The sequence below is a fragment of the Amphiura filiformis genome, chromosome 9, assembly GCF_039555335.1.
Source record: "Amphiura filiformis chromosome 9, Afil_fr2py, whole genome shotgun sequence".
NCBI classification, from domain to species: domain Eukaryota; kingdom Metazoa; phylum Echinodermata; class Ophiuroidea; order Amphilepidida; family Amphiuridae; genus Amphiura; species Amphiura filiformis.
This window is the reverse complement of record NC_092636.1, coordinates 59,799,692-59,820,388: the sequence shown is the minus strand read 5'-3', so window position 1 is coordinate 59,820,388 and position 20,697 is coordinate 59,799,692. Positions and strand designations below refer to the sequence as shown.

General features: G+C 37.6%; 2 protein-coding genes across 2 annotated transcripts; one reads left to right on the top strand and one right to left on the bottom strand.

The window, feature by feature from the left end:
* Window positions 1-1,413: 1,413 nt before the first annotated feature.
* LOC140160191 (leucine-rich repeat serine/threonine-protein kinase 1-like) lies at window positions 1,414-13,203 on the bottom strand. The gene is made up of 8 exons (XM_072183468.1): window positions 13,085-13,203; window positions 12,441-12,632; window positions 11,962-12,184; window positions 11,651-11,761; window positions 10,023-10,196; window positions 2,334-2,618; window positions 1,840-1,999; window positions 1,414-1,700 (listed from the first exon to the last, which is right to left on the bottom strand). Exons 1-8 carry the CDS (start codon window positions 13,201-13,203, stop codon window positions 1,414-1,416), a joined length of 1,551 nt encoding a protein of 516 aa, XP_072039569.1.
* A 610-nt stretch (window positions 13,204-13,813) lies between these two features.
* Window positions 13,814-14,203, top strand: LOC140160190 (uncharacterized). The gene has a single exon (XM_072183467.1). It carries the CDS (start codon window positions 13,814-13,816, stop codon window positions 14,201-14,203), a length of 390 nt encoding a protein of 129 aa, XP_072039568.1.
* Window positions 14,204-20,697: the final 6,494 nt, after the last annotated feature.

Below are 20,697 nucleotides of genomic sequence, written 5' to 3'. Positions count from 1 at the left end.
GTACATCGGGCATCTTATACCATCGGTAGAGGGTGTCAAAACAGGTTGAGCTGGATGTGGGATCCATGACCAACGCGGAAGGCAGCTTGGACACAATCAGATGTCTATGGAAATGGTTAATGAAAAAAGTGGTATCCAAGGTCACGGGTTATTGCTTTTCACAATCACAATGTTTTTCTTACACGTCTGTACCTTCAGACGGGTGAAACGGTATTCGTCACATGCCTTTTGTTGTACATATTAAAGGAAGTTGAAATGTACCTCAGACGATTCAATATAATTTATAGATTTGATATATTATCTTAATAGGTCTACGTTACGCTTAACAGTAACCCAGCCATCATATGTGAAAAACACTCATGAAATGTGAACATCAATTTCCTGAACTCCAAGTCGGGCATTTATGTCCAATGTTAAACTTTGTCCCAGCAAACACAAAACGTTTTCGACCTCATTCGCAAAAGGTTAAAAAGGTTGTCAGAAAATGTTTAAATGTCGGGTTATATAAAGGGTATAAAATATAAGAGTATAAAACGTTTTCATAACCTTAAAAAACATTTTTTGATAATCTACTGCTCAGCAAACTAAAATGTTTTACAGAAAACGTTTAAATGTCGGGTTATATAAAGGGTATAAAAACGTTTTAATAACATTCCAAAAAACATTCTTGACAACTTGATACAAACAATTCTAAACGAAAAATGTTTGCCCAAAATATTTTCAATAACGTTTTAAAAACGTTTTCATGACCTTTATATAACCCGACATTTAAATGTTATTAAAAGGTTTTGAAAAAAACATTTTAAGAACATTTCTGTGTTTGCTGGGTTCAAATATTTTAACATAATGTTATTTAAGTATTGACACAATATTTGGCAAAAATGTTTGCAAAAATAATTTACAATAACATTTTTTGAAAACATTTAAAAATATTGTTGTAGTGTGTGTTCATAAAAAACGTTTTAAAACATTATCATGACCTTTATATAACCTGACATTTTAATGTTATTAAAACGTTTTTACCTAAACCAAAAGCCAAAATATAACTTATTTAAAACGTTTTTAAAACGTTTTTGTGTTTGCTAGGGTAGCTCTTACAGATTTATTGTACCCTAAAAGCTAATTGACATTTATTAATTTTTGGGACGAGGGGTATGTAGTCTAGGTCCCAAACGGCTTGGTCTCTTTCGTCACTAAACAAACGAAAGAGCACAAACCGGTTGGGATCAAGACAACAGGTTGCAGACGGAGGGCTGAATGGTTGTCATGCACGGGGCGCGATTTCCGTATTCAGCATATGCGCATTTGACCCAGATCAACTCAATTTCTGCACAATAGCACATCGTAACTAAACCTCACAATTATATGTGTCTTAAGGACACGCTATTTTGCAATGAGAGTACCATTTTAGGCTTACCTTCCTTCCGAGTGTGGAAATGCGATTTCGAATCGAGCTAGTAACTGCAGATAGTCTTCCACGGTGTCCTCAGAAAATCCGTGCTGTTTACCGATGGCTTTCAGACGCTCCGTGGCTACGATACCCTCAGGTAGTTCTTGCTCGTAAGAACTGTTCTTGACATGCATCGCGTCCATGAGGGCATCACATAACCACGAAGGGTCTAGGAAATACAGTCGTGTCAGTCGGTAGGTATGGTCGGTTACGCAAAGCACTCTACCACAGTCCTGAAGGTATTGAACAGCTACCAAGAAATTCAAACGAGGAGTGTCACATTTTTACATGAATTAGCAATATGCCTACGATTTCGCACGGTACATGCATGTAATCTTAATTTAAGGCAGGAGTGTTGTATTTTAGGGAACGCGCAAACCGTCTGTTACCTTCATCAATTTCACGCGGTGTCTCAATGCGATGTGAGGGGATAGTTCCTATGATGGTTATCAGTTCTTCCTCTGTCATAATAGGTGGAGTTGAATTCTCTTGATGTATCTTTGCTTTGTCGTTAATACGATCCATTAAAATCATATGCGCACCAGGTATCTATAAAGACAAAACACTCTTAATCAGCATCTTAGCGGCATATTCCTATAAATGCAACTCTGCACGCGGCTACTTTGAGTCTTTGACCCCTCATTGATATTTCTTTGATTACAGCCACAATCAAAAGTGTAGCGTGACTCATCCGATTGGGGCATCGAGTCGGATTAAGGGTAGAGCCGGATTAAGGGGGCACACCTGTTGTTGGCTATTTACAATAGAACATTCCAAACATTTCACTGCAGTTGGGGAGCAAGTGTCCCTACCATGGTACCCCTATGACGCTACACGACTAACCAAAATGACTGAAATAAGGAAGATTAGAAACAACACGTACCTGTCTCCCAGCAAAAGGCTGTTCTAGCGCATTAAACCTCGACCGATACTTTATATTTGACGCAGTGCAAAATAAAAGTCTCTTCAAATTGACGATACTTTCAAATCCCGTCTCCTCTCCATCTACGTCAATCATATTTTCCCGCAGTTCAGGGAACTTGTCGCCGATTAGCTGCTGGGAATAGAATCCTATGTGGTTTTTAACTTTCCTTCTGTGTCTTCCGCGTATCTTATCTAAGTGGGTCCCGGCAATGATGATGCGGGATTTGAGGCCCCGGCATTGCGACTGAAAGTAACAAGGTGAAACTATAGGTAAAGAACTTTTTGAACTTCGCATCATGATGCAGTCATGTCTACAGTAGAATTCACCTCGACCTTTGCAGGACTTAACCCCCATTAAAAGCTATTAAACCAAAATAACACTCATTGAAACAGCTCAACTGATTAAATCGGATCTTCTCTGGCTGTGCACATGTGTCTGTTTTATATGTGCGATATAGCAATGAGCTGCTATAATATAGCTTCAGTTGGGTAACCGATTATAAAGGAAACGCAAGGAAACAATGGTAGTGGACCTTTGTTCACGAAATGAGACAATGGCCTGCTTTTTGTTAACCAGCATTCTTGAAAATGAGCAACATAATGATTGTTGACTTAACACGGTTTGGAAATAATTTCTTCATATTTTTGGTGTTATCTGTCGTTTACATATCCTTCCTAAAACACAAAAGTGCGACCCTTTGTCAATCACCTACAGTACCCAATTTCGGCATACTATATAAGAAACTCATCATGATGATTGCCAGAGAATAGTTTAAATGTAGCTTGTACCGTTTTTTGTGGCATCCTTCAGAAGTGAGCGGTCCGATACCAATATTTTCGGTCAAATCTCCATTCAATTAACACGGGGAGTTGGCTAGCTATGCCTTGCCCTCACTCATATTTTACAAAAGTGCGACTATTTTTGAACATCTAACCTAGCTGTAATTTTAGGTCATGTTAGAGAAATAAATTTGCTAGAAGTTTGGAGAATAAGTTAAATATTGGCTGGTTATTTTTCACACAGTGATGTTAACTAGGCAAGTGCCCATTCTTCCAACATACATCATTTGTAGAGGTCACGCGTCAATGGTGAGAGCACTGTGTATTGTGTATAGGAAAACGGACAGTAACTGCAGTATGTAATGGTAACGGGTGAATTCGTACCGATTTGTCTTAATACAGTTATAAATAATACAGCATCCGACTCCCTATTCATAAATAGATGCCACCTGAAGAATAGTTTTCCAAGGCTCCACTTCCAGCGCCCATATTCACTCATTATGAGTTTAGCAAAAACCGATGTAGCTCAATTATAGGGCGAGAAGATTGAGTGAATTTGTGAAAGGTAAAGCAGATTCACTTGGCTTGCGATACGGTGCAGAGTAGGCTTTAGAATATGGGTTAGTTTACATGTCAATAGTAACTATAATCATGAGTGCTGTTGCTTCATTTGATTTTTACCCAAAATGAAGTTAATAATTTCAACCCGGGGTTTTAATTAGACAGAGCACCTTGGTTCCATAACCATTAAGGTATAGGACATTTTTTGTTTTTGCTATAGCCCCCGAATGAAATGTATTTAATTATGTTTGTACTCACTCAAGTAGCATTGTGTGTGAATTTTACATCCGAACTAAGTGCTACTCTTTTTTATGGGCATTTTAGTGTCTAAAATGGCCCAAAATGAGGGTTTTTCAATATTGCCGTCCATTTCTAATCGTAACCCCCATAGACTTTACATGTAAAATAAAAAGGCTCATAAAAATTTAATAGCACTTGTAGTTCGGCTATAAAATTCACACAAAATGCTTTTTGAGTGATTACAAAGATAATTAAATACTTTTCATTCGGGGGCTATGTGGAATGTTTTTTAATGTATTCCTTGTACAATGACATTTCACAATAAAATGTCCATTGGAAACAAAGGTGAGAGACAGATACCAATTATGTTCATTACAGGTTATATTAATTTTGTATTGTGCCACTTTTTTCAAACATGTGATTTGTCTTTTGTATACAGACCAGGCTGTTACAACCCATCCCTCTACAACCCGTGCAGTGCCTTACGGGTCCACACCACAAATATAATCCCTTGTATACGTTACCGTGTAAAATAGCAGCTATTCAAATGGAATTGTTTCACCTATAAAGCAATTGTTTGGTTCAAGTGAGTATTTTCTTATAGACAAAGATCGGAAGGCTAACATTGTGAGATCGTGTACAGCATAATTGCACAAACCTGGATACTTATATTGTTGAGTAAACTCGTGTCTCTAAGCCTCAGAACTCCCCCAAAATAAAATAATATCAACTCAAATAGTCCTGGAATAAATCTTTATTTGCGACTTTGCATCAGAACAAGAATTTTTCTCAATTTGACAGGGCAACTGCTACCAATGTCAACAAGTATGATTGCTTTCACATCGTCTACTATGTTACTTGATTTTAGTGGTGTGATTTCTCTTGCGAGTTGCCGAGCGCGGGTAGCGATGAAAACCGACTTTTCAACATGGTGAACTAATAACTTCGCCCGCTTCAGTTGGTACCAAGGAGCTTGTATTACATGGAGGTGCAATAGATTACGTAACGCAGTGTTCCTTTGTGCCGATTTGGTTTGCCGACACGCTATTCATCGAGAGGTACCTTTTGTTCAGGACAAAGGGATTCCGTCATTAAATCGGTAACTGACCTGACAGCGTATTAACGCTTTACAAGGCAGGCTACGGTCAATAATGCGGTCAATAATCAAACGAAAGCGCGTGAAAGCGCAAACTTGAGCGAGAGGTACCTTTTGTTCTCATACAGCCCACGGGTGTGATTGAATAGCCGACAGTACATAAGGCAAAAGAAAGAAAGAAAGAAAGAAAGAAAGAAAGAAAGAAAGAAAGAAAGAAAGAAAGAAAAAGAAAGAAAGAAAGAAAGAAAGAAAGAAAGAAAGAAAGAAAGAAAGAAAGAAAGAAAGAAAGAAAGAAAGAAAGAAAGAAAGAAAGAAAGGGAGGGAGGGAAAGTGGGAGAGATGGAGAAGGGGTGAAAGGGAGAGAGGGAAAGAGAGTGTGGGCCTAAGAAATAGTATGCAGAGGAAGGAAAAGAAAACAATTTCTGGACGGTGAAAGTACACTCTCATGAATGTGACCGTTCACGGCGAATGAGCCGTAAATTCCTCCCCCGGTCAATTTTGTTTTATTTCGTGTTTAAAAAATAAACGTCATAAACTTAAAAATGGTATATCATTTGACTTCAAACGATATCCAGAAGCGGGGTTATGGTTTGTTAAACTTTGCTTCTTCAACAAAATTATAGCTTTTACGTTTTTACATGTGTCTCTTTTTCCACATTGCTGGCAATAAATATCAAACAGTCATAATTGGCGGTCATTTCAAATCATCCCAAGTCAACGAGGTTTAAGAAAGTTCTCTCATTGTTAATTGTTGGTTATGCATACCTGTGCAAAATACACTGCCTGGTAACCCACCCCTTGAACAGGATTTAGCCAAAGCAAACAAAGACCAGAGCTATTAAAAGTTCTATAGCCATCTAAGGTAGCAGCTTATTATCCACTTCAACAATAGGATTATTGATTAGTTTTTGACTATCAAAATGAGACAGATGTCGGGCCAGCTTAAGGCGTGGGGTATGAGCGACCTTGAAGTACAGGTATCTGGAGAAGGGAAGCAACGAGTTACCCCAAATCACAGCGACAGGTAGTGACTTGGCCGCCGAGTGTTAATATATATTTATTTTGGAAGGTTCTTGTTTGTTTTAAATTTTGGGGCGTTTTTCCAAAATTTGATATTTTTGGTGATATTTTAAAAAAGCGACATGCCAAAGACAAATCTTTTTGCACATACTTTGTTATTGCTAATACAACTCTTTTCTGCATACCTACGTTACAATTCGTTTTAGTGATTTAGTAATATTATACATTTTGTGACTGCATTTTGGCGTTTTCGATGCGATTTTAGGCTTACCGTGATTTAACGTTGATATCTGGTCTTGCTCCTTTTATAATTTTGCATGTAACAACCCAAAACCGACCTCTGATTTCAGGGTTGAAGGCTGTTTTCGGAATACCCGTGGACTCAAACAAGTGCACGAGTGGCGACTATGGTTTTATACTTCCCGCATTGATGATTGCGTCTACGCCTAACAATATACTTCTTTTTATATGTTGACTGTAGCTGGTATATACACTGGTATACAAAGAATTGGTTACATGTCAATGACCATTAACTTCAGGGATAGACCCTTAGATTATTTATGCGCCTTTCGATCATGCAGTATCTTTACCCGCAGACATGTGCCCGTGTCATGTGCCAATATTGCGTAACGTTAAAGGTTAATACATTTCTTTGACTTCGAAGAAACTGTGTGATTCTATGGCCTAGCGGTCTAAGGCGTTGTGGTTTCTAAGTTGCTGTTCTGGGCGTCGCTTGTTCGAAACCGTGCGTCTGTCACTTTTCTTATGCTGCTTTATTTTTCCAACGTTAGGGCCTAGAAAAACTAATTTATAATTTCTTTTTGTATTATTTATTTATTTATTTATTTATTTATTTATTTATTTATTTATTTATTTATTTATTTATTTATTTATTTATTTATTTATTTTATTTATTTATTTAATGACGTTTTGGGGCTCGAGAGAACGGACACATTTATTTATTTATTTATTTATTTTTCGATTGATTATTTGATGATTGAGTGAGCAGATTTATCGATTGCTACTTTAGTTGTGGGATTTCTATTTGATTTTGAATGACATCGTACATTAGTATTGATTTTTTCCGTTAAGCATTATCAAGAATTAATATCACAGGTTTTAGTGCAGATAGAAAGTTGGCTTAGTGATACTATCCGTTGATTCAGAACCGGAAGGTGACGGGTTCGATTCCCACCTATGCCTATTTCTTTAAAGACTTGGAAAATTTCTGCAGTAAGTTTATTTGGCGCGCGATCTCAGTTATTCATTTTCTGATGGCTGTGCCTCTTACAGACACCCTCCCTCTGGAATCCAAACCACGGTTCGCTCATGACACCTCCCTTAAGTTACCGATGAATACGACCTTCGTACACATTTTACACCGTAACTCAGAATACAATTTAGGAAATTTACGGCTCAGTTGTGCTGCCGGGTCACGAATATTAATTGGCAACATTTTCCAGCGCTCTAATCGGAAACAATAGATGAATAGATGTTGCAGTCCGTTGGTCGGTACGGTATAATACAAATCGACGGTTTACCATGTTTATTTAGTTGACTCGGGTTCATCAGTATAAGAGAACCACAACAATTATTCAAGGTTGCCAAACACACGATTTGGTAGCCCAATTAGGATTTTTGAAAATTACCCCGGCGATTTTTGACCATTTTCGGTCCCATAGAAACCAATGGTGAAGAAAATAATTGGTGACATTGCAATATTGGCTCCAGCGACTTCCGATAGTTCCCTGTCTTATAGAAACCGATGGTTGAGAAAAACATTGGGCAACTTTACATGCGGTTCATGCTGATTTTGTTTAGAAACCATGAGTTTGATTTGCTGTGGTAGTCACGAGCACTTTAAGTTTAAATAACCTTTGGAATAGGTAAAAAGTTTGGTTTCAATCTGTGTTTTATCATTGGGACGTGGATTGATGATTAACCGAATTTGATCTTTATAAAGTATAGATATCACATCTGTTTGCGCAAAGTAAAGGTTCATTGGCCGAATGGTGTATTATGGAACTTGAGTAGTATGATAATCCTAATAAAACAATAAAGAAAACGCTCCGTGTGTTTATGTCATATCATTTTTTTTTTCAATTTGGAAATTAACATGTATTAACATGTACAGCCTGTCTCAAAAAAAATTGTGCAAGTGAAAAGCACTCTCTCTGGCAATTAGAAAATACCGTTGTGAAACAATGCTTACATTAACGTCAAGGGTGTAGTCTGAGCTCTCAAATGCCGTTTGTTCTGTTCAATTTGCTTGTTTTAATCTCGAGATATGTTTAGTTAAAGACGAAAGGGTAAAATCACAATTGTGCCACTTTTACTAGGGAAGGGGCTTTACATGTAACATATGTAACAGTGATAGCATTTAGTTTATCAAGAGTTCCTTCGTGAAATCAAAAGAATGCATAAATTACACAATACAAATTTTTTTTTGACTGTTTTGACTGTTTTATCATGATGCAGGAATGATGATTCTCTTTTTCCACTTAATGCTCTGCATGCTAGCCATAGGCTTCAACATCAAAAGTCCCAATTTTTGAGATATTTTCTCAAAATATCAAGAGCTATCTCAAGAACCAATGAACCAATACTAGGCTTGTTTGTACTCATTTTGATGCATTTTTCATGCTGATTCCGGATATGGTCATGAAAATTCACATTTCTGAAATTTTTGACTTTTAAATTTTTTTTGGAAACTTGTCGTCTGCAGTTGACACCCGCGTGAATAGAGTTAAAAGAGATTTAAAAATAAATAAATATTTCACATTCTGCTGTAAAAATGGATTTCAGATTTTGCTGTTCTGCAAGTGCGTGTCAATGATTTTATCGTGGTAAATACTGTTCTCTTAGTCACTTAAGACATGTTAAAAGACAAACAAATATTGCGCACTTATACATGTTATAGGTTAATGAACGCGTATTACTTGTTGGGAGAGATATTAGACAAAATAATGCACGCGTGCTGATGTTGATGCGTCTAATGCATGCGCCCCGAAATGGGGAGTGCATCAGTGGCGTAGCCAGGATTTTTGAACCGAGGGGGCACAACTTGTAAATGTACCGACGGAAATATTGTTTGCCGACGGAAGTTGTGATTTGTTGACCCAAACATTTTTTGCATGGTTTGAAAAACTGAAGAGCAAACAAAGGGAAAAAAAAGGATAATAGGCGATACCAACATAAAAACACACAATTTTTATGTAAAATTCAATTTCATTCACAATTTTTCATCATTTTTTTGTGATAATTCTCCCCTTTTTCCGGTCACCCTGGGTGAATAATAGCCTATTGTTAACCCAATTTTTTTTCACCAACACCTTCCGTCTACCGACGGCCTTACATGAACCGGCCCCCTGCCCCTCACCACCCACCCCCCCCACCCCCACCTCCCACTGGCTACGCCACTGGAGTGCATTAGACGCATCAACATCAGCTATCATTGATTTACATGTACAGCTCTCTTCACTAGTAAACATGGTAAAAGTGGCACAATTGTGATTTTACCCTTTCGTTGTTAAATAAACATATCTCAAAATTGAAACAAGCAAATTGAACAGAACAAACGGCATATGAGAGCTAAGACTACGCCTGTGACATTGATGTAAGCATTATGTCACAACTGTATTTTCTAATTGCCAAAGAGGGCTTTTCACTTGCACAATTTTTTTTGAGACAGGCTGTATTTGACAATTTATGGTTTCAATTACATAAACACGTTAATGAACGAAAGAATTATTATTGTGAAAATTATACAAACTTCATTAAAACGTGGTTAGAAAAAGTTATTTTAATGATTATTCTCTTCTTTTGTTTTGTTTTTTGTAAACATCGGATATTGTGCAGCATATTTACAGGCTTATTACCCATGTAATACAACAGTGCTTTGAAACTAAATGTTCTTGAGATCTACATCTGAAGTTGCCATTCAATAATTACCTTTATATTAAGGATCCATTGTTGCAGCTTACTGATCTCTTCTTTGCCATTTCTTAGGTCCCATACAAGGATATACATAGCTCTGTGGGTTAACATGCATTGGTTGACTGTTGCATATGACGATCCTCCTTTCAAATCCCATACGGTGAATTGAATTTCTCCTGGAGACCCGACCTGTATCAAAGTGAATAATGATATTTATTTTGTACAACATCCAGCAAATTTAAGCAGGATTCGAAATTGTACCTTCAATTCACTACAGTATACTATTTATTCTGGGCCTTTGTCAAAGTTCCTTCGCCCTTGTTTTTGCCGATGTAGTGTGTGTGCGGAAATACGGAAAGTGGGTTCTGATTGGCTAATGAAATAACGTCTTGAAATATTGGTACCTCATTCGTTGAACAAGCTGTGTAGTACGCGCAACACTGTTGAGACCGGTTTCTACACAGAGCGCGAGTGTTGCGAAGGGACCATGCTGAGAACTGAAGATATATGAGTATAATGAAACCTTTTTAGAGGTTTGGGAACAGGGGGTTGGGAACCTATGCATGCTTTTCAGAAAATAGATTAGAAATTCAATTCATATCAATTTGTAAGAGATCTTTAGCAAAGTCATAGTTCATTGAATTTACAACCGTATGACAAAACAGACGAAAATATGCGAAACTTTTTGCACAAGATTTGCAATTTAAAGAGAATTGGCCATTGCTCATTGACATGAGGCTAGTATATGGACAATATAAGTGTGCTCTTTCATTTAATGACATAAAATGTGAAAAATATTGTAAGGATCACTTGGGGTTCTGACTTTTAAAAGCTACAATTTGGTCGAAAAATGTGCTTGGATAGGTAGTTTTCAACAGATTTACCACATTCGCCTTGCTATATAACATTGAATTTCGTTATCTGTTGACCTAATGAGAAAAGTGTTTTTAGGGGGAGGTCTTAGCTTTCGTTCGATATAAAATAAATCCTGATTGGATGAAGGGAACACTTGAGGTTCTGAGAAAAACCAATCACAGATCACTATTTTCCACTAGATCTCACACAGCTCTTATGATGCTATGCACTCAACCGTGTAGTATAACACAGACTGCGTAGGCTAGACTCGCTGTGCTGGAAATATCTGTGTGCTCAGGTGTATCGAGGTGGAAACTGTGCGTAGATGCATTTATAAGAGAATCGTTTTGTAGTCAAACCTTTTCATATGAAACAAACACATAGGCCTATATACCCCCAACACACCCACCCCTACACACCATAACCACCACCACCACCAGTGACGTGATCAAGGCGGTCGGGGCATGTACGTGCCCCTTTTGTCAGTCAGACGGGTTAAATACACCCGATGGGGAAATTGGGGAATTAGCTATTACTGCTGAAATTTTAGAACAGTCCGAGGAACGAGACCCGTCCCTCCCTCCCCCACCGACCTTTGAAAACCTGCACACGCCAATGATCACCACCACTACACCCATACATTGCACAAAGATTCTTTGAAAAGCAAAAGACTGCAGCATGGTAGACTTTCTTGGTTCAGGAACACCATGAGAAAATTAATTACAAAGATTAGCAGGAGGTGATCAAATGGTAAACGGTAAACCTTCAAGACTCTTAATACTTCTTACCCGTTGCTTCTTGGTGAATGCCAGACACCAGTTTTGGATATTCACACCTTTATCCTCCATTGGCCATGCCGAGTCTGTTAAACGTGTAACTAGGTGGGTTTTGCCGCTTTTCTGGTAATTTAAACAAAAGTTAAGATAGGAAAACCGTTACGTCGTCAATGTTTGCAATATGTTTAAAACATTGCTGTAAAAGAATTTTACTTTGATAGCTGTTTCCGCACAGTGATTTGACGTGCCAAATAAACGCGATTTTGAAAAGTACTGTAGAAACATTATGATTCTAACGTGATCTTATTGATTATTGTACACACCTCAGGACCAATAATAATCAGCTTCATAACTCTCGACGTTCGACAGTCATAGAGTTTATTCCATAAAACCTGTTTAATCACGTTGATCTTGCTTGTAGATTGCACCCCGTCACTGAGTTCCTTGACTTCTGGTGGATACGATATATTTGTTCCGTCCAGTGATAATCTGTGTAGATTGTTCAGTTTGCCAAGCTCTTTTGGAAGTCTTTCCAAATTTGGTAATCTACAATTGCATAAATTTCAATAACACAAATAAAAGGATGCATAGGTCTTCAATTAGGTTATTTTTCTGCTTCTTGATCTGCCTTTTTGAGATAAATAAAAAGGTGCATGAATTGCAGGTATAGAAATGATTTTGAAAGTTATATTCTACGAATCATTGAGTGTTCATACAAAGCAAAAAATAATGAAATGAAATGTTGGTACGTGTATGAAAAAATATTTAAAGACATGAATGTTTTACCAAATTTATTTCTTACCCATCTAGTTTGAGAACTTGCAATTGTTTCATCTCAAATATCGACCACGGTATGTCCATAATAGGATTATTACTCAAGTTGAGTGAGATCAAACTGGAACATACACATTGTGGGAACTCGATTTCTGTCAGTGCTATTGTCAGCTCGTCGTCCTCCTGTCTCCTAAACCACCGTTTGGATGTAGAATTTTGTCTGAAAAAATGCAGTAGAAGAATACTGTATGTTACATGCCTGCATTGTTTGGGGGTTTTTTTATTGTTGTTGTGTGGTTTTTTTTCAATGACACACATGCCAGTCAGCTCAATCGGTAATTAAATCGAGCAAAGAACTTAATACTAATTATTATCCAGGTCTACCCTCATAAAACTTGGGTAGCTGATCCTGGCTGCAATGTAATTATATACCGTATTTCGGCTGACTAGGGTTCTCCCTGAGTTATATGCTAAATGGTTTATAAGATGTGTATTGGGCCATAGTGGTCATGGTGGTTAGCGATATCCTGTAAAGCTCAATGATCTTGTGTAATTGCGCTGTTTAAATCCGTAGCTTTTTTAATAGCCTAGATTTTCTGTGTTTCAGTATTAGTTTTGCAAGATTTGAGCAGACTGTCATTCATGAGATTTAAATGTATTTTAACATTATACCTTGTGTAGTACTGTAAGCTTTCATGCTTCAGCAAATTATGGGATAAATCGAGGTTCCTCAGATGATACAAAGACCAATCCTGTGTCGCTGGTAGTTGACTTATTCTGTTGTTCTTCATGACAAGATTAGACAAAGACGTCAATTGGCAGATGGCAGGAGGGAACGTTTCGAAAAGATTGTTTGATAGGTCTAAGCTTTCTAATCTGCAATAAGAGAAAAGACCAATTAGTTGGCGGTGGTGGAAGCGATATCGCAATTTTTGACGTCGCCATTGGATTAACACATAATCATGAAATCTTCACAAACAATTCTAAATTTGTTATGTGGTGTCAAAGCAAAATTATCTTACTCTAAAACCGTTGGGGTACGACAATGTACCACACTGTACGTATGTTATTTTTCAATTTATAAATGCTAACCGTGTATTTTGAATGGGGCTGTCAGCCTTGTATTTTCGCCAGCCTCGAACGTCACGTGTCGCGTGACCTATGCCGCCTGCAATGACGTTTAATATGTCGAGATTGCAGTGATATAGTTTAACGGTTGGTCTAAAGGAAAAACAATAGCCATAGAATCATTCTATATGTATGTAAACCAGAGAGAAAAGATCAGATGGAATGGTGAAAATATAGATGAGTTCAGCATGACTAAAGGTGTGAGACAGGGCTGCAGTGCGTCACCATATCTTTTCGTGACAAACACAGAGAAAGCGATGAGGGACGCTTATAATGTGGATACAGACTTATAGCATCAAAGTAGATGGCATACTAATCTCTAATCTCCGATATGGAGACGACACCACACTCCTTAAAACATCAGTAGAGGACATAGAAAGATTGGCAACAGCGAAAGATATAACTGGCAAAGATATGAATCTCAAACTCAATGTGAAGAAAACAAAACTTCTTGTTGCAGAGGCAGAAGGAAAAGAGAACAACATCAAAATAGATGGAGAAAAAGTTGAACATGTCAACTACTTCAAGTATCTCGGCTCGGTGAAAACATCCAATGCAAATTGCACGGCAGACATCAAAGCCAGGATTGGAATGGCCAAAGGAAGAATGATTGAACTTCAGGATCTGTGGAATGATCGAAACCTTGCAACAGAACTGAAATGAAACTGATCAAGATAATGGTATGGAGTGTACTCCTCTATGGCTTGGAGGGCTGGACTATGACTAAAGCAGATGAGAACCGGGGTGCTTGCTGCTGAAATGTGTTTCTGGAGAAGAATGCTAAACATCAGTTGGAAGGAGAAAAGAACAAACAGAAACTTGGTGTGAAGAGACAGCTGCTCGGAGAGTTGGTAACAAGAAAGTTAACCTATATACCTTGGTCATATCCTCAGAGGAAGTGGCAATGCATTAACACTGCAAGCAATAGAAAGAAAAGTTGAAGGGAAAAGGACGAGAGGATGACAGAGGAAAGAATGGTTTAACACTAATAGCAATGAACCTAGTGCAAGCCAAGCGTCTAGCTCAGTACATAACAGCTTGGAAGAAGGAGATGCAGCCAGATGGTAGCCAATCGTCAGAAGTGACGGCGGCCGAAGAAGAAGGAGGAGGAGTTTAACGGTTGTTCTAAATGAAAAACAATAGCTATAGAATAAAATTTTAAGATATATTTCATATCATTATTATCACAAATACAAAAATGGGATTACACTAGACGTATGTGGTCATTAAATTTAGAAACATTTTGCGTTGATCGCGTGAAACAATGTTGGTTATACTTACTTCGAAAATTGGATTTGATCTGGAGAACTTGGCAACGGCAATGTGGTAAGCTTATTGTTGGATAGGTTCAAAGATCGCAATGCTGGGAGACCCCAAATCAACACTTCTGGAATAACCTGGAGGCCATTATGAGATAGGTTTATCTGAACCAGATCGGTAGAATATCTCGGATGATCAAGCCACTTTGAATACAGGTGAACAATATTTTTGTTTTTCCAATCTGCAGTCAATTTCTGACAGAGTCAATGAATAAAAGAATTATATCAAATCATCACAAGCTTCTAAATTAAATAATATGTTATTTACAGAACCAAATTGGATATTTATAAGTAACGATATAGGCAAAAAAACTATTGTTTATGTTTCATATGTTGCAAAATTCTCCAACATTGCTTTGTTGTATTCGCAAGTTATCATTGTCAGCCGTTGATGTTGATATGCAATGTACAGTTGTTAAAAGCAATATCAAAATCGTCATCACAGTTATATTAACTGTCAAAGCACCTCATTTTAAAGGTGCCAAAACGACCCCTTGTTTTTGATGAATACGTGATGACACCTATAAACATGTTAATATCCTGCGATAACTTTTTATCCAAACGTAAGATGACGGCAGCTTACACCGTGCGACATTTCTTAGAATCACGTTTGTTCGAAAAAAATCTGAAATGTTAGAAAATCTGCTATGAAAGTTATCATACTAACATTGTGTTCATCTTCCCTTATCCAGTCTTGGAGTCTCTTATCTGTGCAACCTCCCATGCATCCAGTGGTATTTTCTTTGATGCCGGCCATCTCTATAATAGACGCATCAGCCCCTACAACAGATACCATAATATTTTTTCTATATTTTAATTTACCAGCTTTTTAGAATTTGATCTCAAGACATAGAATACGACATTGTTTCTTTTAATTCAAGCTAATTCATAACTTGTTTGTCAAATTGGAGGTCTAATTTGGCCAACATGGACAGCAGTATTAGCAGCTTTGACAGTATATCAACACTATTTATAATCTGAGACAGAATTAAAAAGACTAGTTTGCGACTGACGTCATTGTCAATCAAACTCCCAACGAACCTTGATTGGTTAATAGCGCCGAAAAGGAAGGTTGGTTCATCTGGTGCCGATCTGAGAAATGGAATCGCAGTAAATGGCGAAACTAGGCAAAAAGCAACTTTTCTAGGCATTGTTCACGTGGTGCCTTCAGGAAAGAAAGTTTCATATTTAACTGAGACTTAACTTTTGAGACGGTTTGCAATTGTATATTTGAAGGTGTAACAATAACCATAAGGTACGATGTTTTACCGATCATCACGACACTTATAAACAAATCGTGCCCGAGTTTGATAGACAGATGACGTTAGACGCAAAGTCTTAAAGAAAGTCTCCGGCAATCACAACATTATGCCTTACAGGGTGTAACAATAAAATTTGTACAATTTTGAAAATAGAATGACACAAGTATGCCGCCTCTTTTTTGGTTTGATATTAATATGTCTATCAAGATAATTTCTTTAGCCACCAGATAAGCTTTGTTTCAATAAAATCGTAGGTGTACAAGTGAAGATATAGCCAATTATGTAACCAAGTCTTAAAACCGCTTGGGCCACTTAACTTTCGTCTAAGTGTTACAAAAGTGACTGAATAGAGTTAAACCATGGACCAGTTGGACGGTGCTCTTATGATAGGTCAATTTAAACAATGGGGTATTCGAAGTGGTAGAAATGATTACATAATATATAGAATATCTCCTTGAGTTTTTGAAAGTCACAACTAAGCACTAACATAACAACCTCATTTACTAGAAATCGTGGCTGCAGCTCACCACCTTCAACCGCAATTCACGTTGGAAGAGCGTATTTTTATGGTTGTGACATTCGGTAGCACATGGAGTCAAGCAAAAACCATTGTTTATAGCTCATTTTCCAAACTCACATCTTCCTTCAAGGCATACAATTACATATAACTATGAGAAGTATGTAAAATTTGTTGACAGAAATGCTGGCAAAAGTGGTCGCCCAGCCCAGCTGAACTTAATTTCAAATTTTTATTGTTTTGTACTTATGGGTGCAAAAACTGTTCTCAGTTTTACCAATGATATCTCAGGGATATGAGAAATTACTTTATTTATAAGATAATTCGAAAGAGATTTCATGACTTCATTTATAGATTTTAAAGAAATATCATATTATTATTAAGTTCATGTTAATTATATGAAGAAACACTGTGTCAGTTCTTTGATGTTCAATGCACGATAAACACAATCAACGCGGTTCAAACTTGATATACGCTAACATGGCAAAAGTGGCCCAACACGTTTTCTGGACGATTTAATTAATCGGACATAACTTTTGAACCCAAGCTAGTAAAGAAACCAACTAAGCGTGTTCTTTTAGCCCAGATATCACTAATTCTATTGCATATTACATTTTTGCCGTAACTCTTTTAGTTTTTTCCTGAGAAGTCAAAATGCAATTGTACAAATCTTATTGTTACACCCTGTATATGTAAAAAAATGATTATCAAGCACGAATCACGTAGTTTTATTTAAAATAAACTCATAGTGACCAAAAAAACCGAATAAAAACATCCGCGTCTCAACACGCGATATTCAAATTTCCCGGGCGACGAAATTTTCGAGTGCAATGACGTCCCACTAATACAATGAAGGCTGACGACAATTGAGCACAAATAACCATTACGTCATTGCACTTAGACAATTTTGGCGCGCGAATTTTGAATATCGCACAGTGTCATCGCCCCGATATCTTCATGGCAGAAATCGCCATGGTAGGTTGAATCCACCGCCACGCATGGCCATTTTGTTACGACCTGTTTAATAGTTTTGAGACGCATAATGGGCCGAAGGACATCTGACTAAGGCTACTGACAATTGCCCGGTGACTGACCTCGCTGTGTGTGAGTCGAGCATGGTACGCCATAGGTCATATGCTTTTAGACTACCAACGATTGGCCTATACACTGCGCTATATAATTCGGCACATATAAAATCAGAATTATTGTCAGTTTTTGAGTTCAAGACGCAAGCTTCTTTCTCAAGACGCAAGCTAACGACTATCATATCTATTCAACACATATATTCAAGTGCAAGGAACCACATCTGGTTTCTTTAGACGAAATCATTTACGGGAGATATTCATCATTTTCTACCCCGGTATCCAAAGATTTTCGTCTGAATATCAAAATCGTGCATAGCACATTCACGTGTATCGATCCCGGGTATTGATTTTAGTATCTCTGGTGTAAGTAATTATTAGCCAGCCGGTGTCGGTGTGTATCGTGTGTTGAGAGCCGACTGTGCTTATTCGTTCTTATGGTCACTATGAGTTTGTTTTAAATAAAACCATGTGATTCGTGCTTGATAAATATTTTTCTAACATAAAAGACATAATGTCATGATTGCCGGAGACTCCCTTTAATTTTTTTATTTGATTTCTTTGATTATAGTAATTGGACACCGCTGGCCATGAATATTGTACATCATTTATTATTAATCAATCAATTATGGGCCTTGATCAATATATTATGGACCAAAGAAGTCACGAGTTCCTTTCAAGGACAAGGTCTGTTTACTGTTTTGATGTTCAAATACGTATCAATACCATTGCCAGGTACTTTCCCGGCTATTTTTAGATTTCAAGCTTGTCAATCAAGTCTGAGCTACATTATGGTGTAACAAATAAACCTTCAGTTGTTAGCGATGAGCAATTTAGGGATTCAATCATGTTTCACCGTTGTTCATCACCGATTAACAACGATGCGTCCGCGTCGTCTGCGTGGTTTACTTCGCGAGGGCAGCTTTAGCTGCCCGAGCGAAGTAAACCACGCAGACGCGCCGGACGCGAGTTGCTAATCGGTGATGAACAACGATGCGATGCGTCCGCGTCGTCTGCGTGGTTTACTTCGCGAGGGCAGCTAAAGCAGACGCGCCGGACGCGAGTTGCTAATCGGTGATGAACAACGGTGAAACATGATTGAATCCCTTTCAACAACGAAAACAAGCTAAAAATCGTATAATTCATATGATTATTTCCCCGATTATTTCATGAAGGATGTCAGTTAATCATTGACAGCCAGCCTTACAAAAAGATCGGTGATTTCTGTTGATATCAGCAATAAAACTGAATAAAACGGCAATCTTTATCCGATACTTCCAAAATACTGAATTCATTTTTAGGCAGTTGATTGTGACCAAATGTTGACTGATAAGTCGTAGATAGGTCAAAGTATATAATATGATAGTCATACACAAGTTTACACTTAGGGCAATATTAATTGAGGTTATCAACTAGACCATCCTTTTTGCCCATGCAAATCGTTTGTCTTTCTTATTTTGTTCACCACCAGGTTCATGATCCTGTCAGGCAGATTTGGGGTACATGGTTATATAAACTAACATTTTCTGATCGACGGAAGTAGGATCAGAGGCAGGGGCAGTGCCCCTGGTTGCTTGTATTGCAACCAGGCTGGTTGCTTGTTGTGCAACCGTGCCTCACCTGGTTGCTTGTTGTGCAACCAGGTTTGGTTGCTTGTTTTGCATCCATGGTTACCTGATTGCCTGTTGGACTGCAACCAGGTTGGTTGCTTGCTGTGCAACCAATGCTTCACCTGATTGCTTGTTTATGTAACCATCGACACCCAGTGCTAAATGTTAAGCAGCCTTGCTTCGTCAGACAACCAGACACAGCTACAGGGTAATTTCACAGATTGGTAAGTAATTTGGCGTTTTGTGGCCAAAATCGAAACACTGACCATAATCATGATTATTGAGCACAATGTGGTCACCTGGCTTTCGCGGTTCTTAAAAACAGAAACATTCCTGGTTTAGGCAGTTGGTGGAAGATTTCAGTCAGTTTAAATTGTCTGTAGAGGCTGTTTCACCCAAATTTGGTTTTATTAATTTGATTCACATTATATTCTCTTAGATGTAATAATATTTCTCTTTTTTTTTTTTTTTGTGGGAGTATCTTGATGGCTGGGGAAGATGTGGACTGGAGTCGCTAATTAGGGAAGAGCTGGATGCACCAACGGTAATTGAGAATTGGAGGAGCACAACATGTGGGTGAGTGCACAATTTTCAATCAATCAATGTATGAGCCTAAAGCAGTTGCAAATGATACAGAAAGTGAAACAAATGTGGTAATGCATTGAGCTAGTTAACTGTAATGTGTCATTGCTGTCAGCAGTAGATGTCAAAAATGCTGAAAATGATACCATGTTAACTAGCTTGTTTGCATAGTCAAGATACATTAAATTGGAAACAAAGCAGTCTCTGTAAGTTTACCAGTATCCAATTTTATGATATAACATGTACACGTTTGATCTCTAGAGTGCACACCTGTAAAAAGGAATCTCCCAATACCTTTCGGGCAAGTATCATATTTTTTAGAAAAGTGAAAAGTGGCATGCTATTTACCATGTTTACAGAAATACAGAAAAGACTTAAAACAAGCAATTGGAACCGGATTCATATTTAATCCTCATTTAGGCCTGGATATTAGATTGTATGAAAAACGAGCAGGATCCAACTTTGAATGAACATTTGACTACTCTTTCAAAATGTGTTGTACTTCAAAAACACTAAGCTATTTTGTTGTTCTGTAAAATCTCACTGGACGAGAGTTTCTCCTCATCGCACAGAACTTGATTGTGTTTAAATTTAGGTATGACTAACATTTTTGCTTTTATGTTGATATCTGAGTTGTTGAGAATAAGAATCTAACAATCTGAGTTGTTGGAAATTCCGAGATATCCAGAGTCAACGTTTACGCGGAAAATTTTGGTTAAAACCTATTTAAAAATATTCCTGTGGTCATAAAGATTAAAAAATATACTTTGACCTATCTACGACTT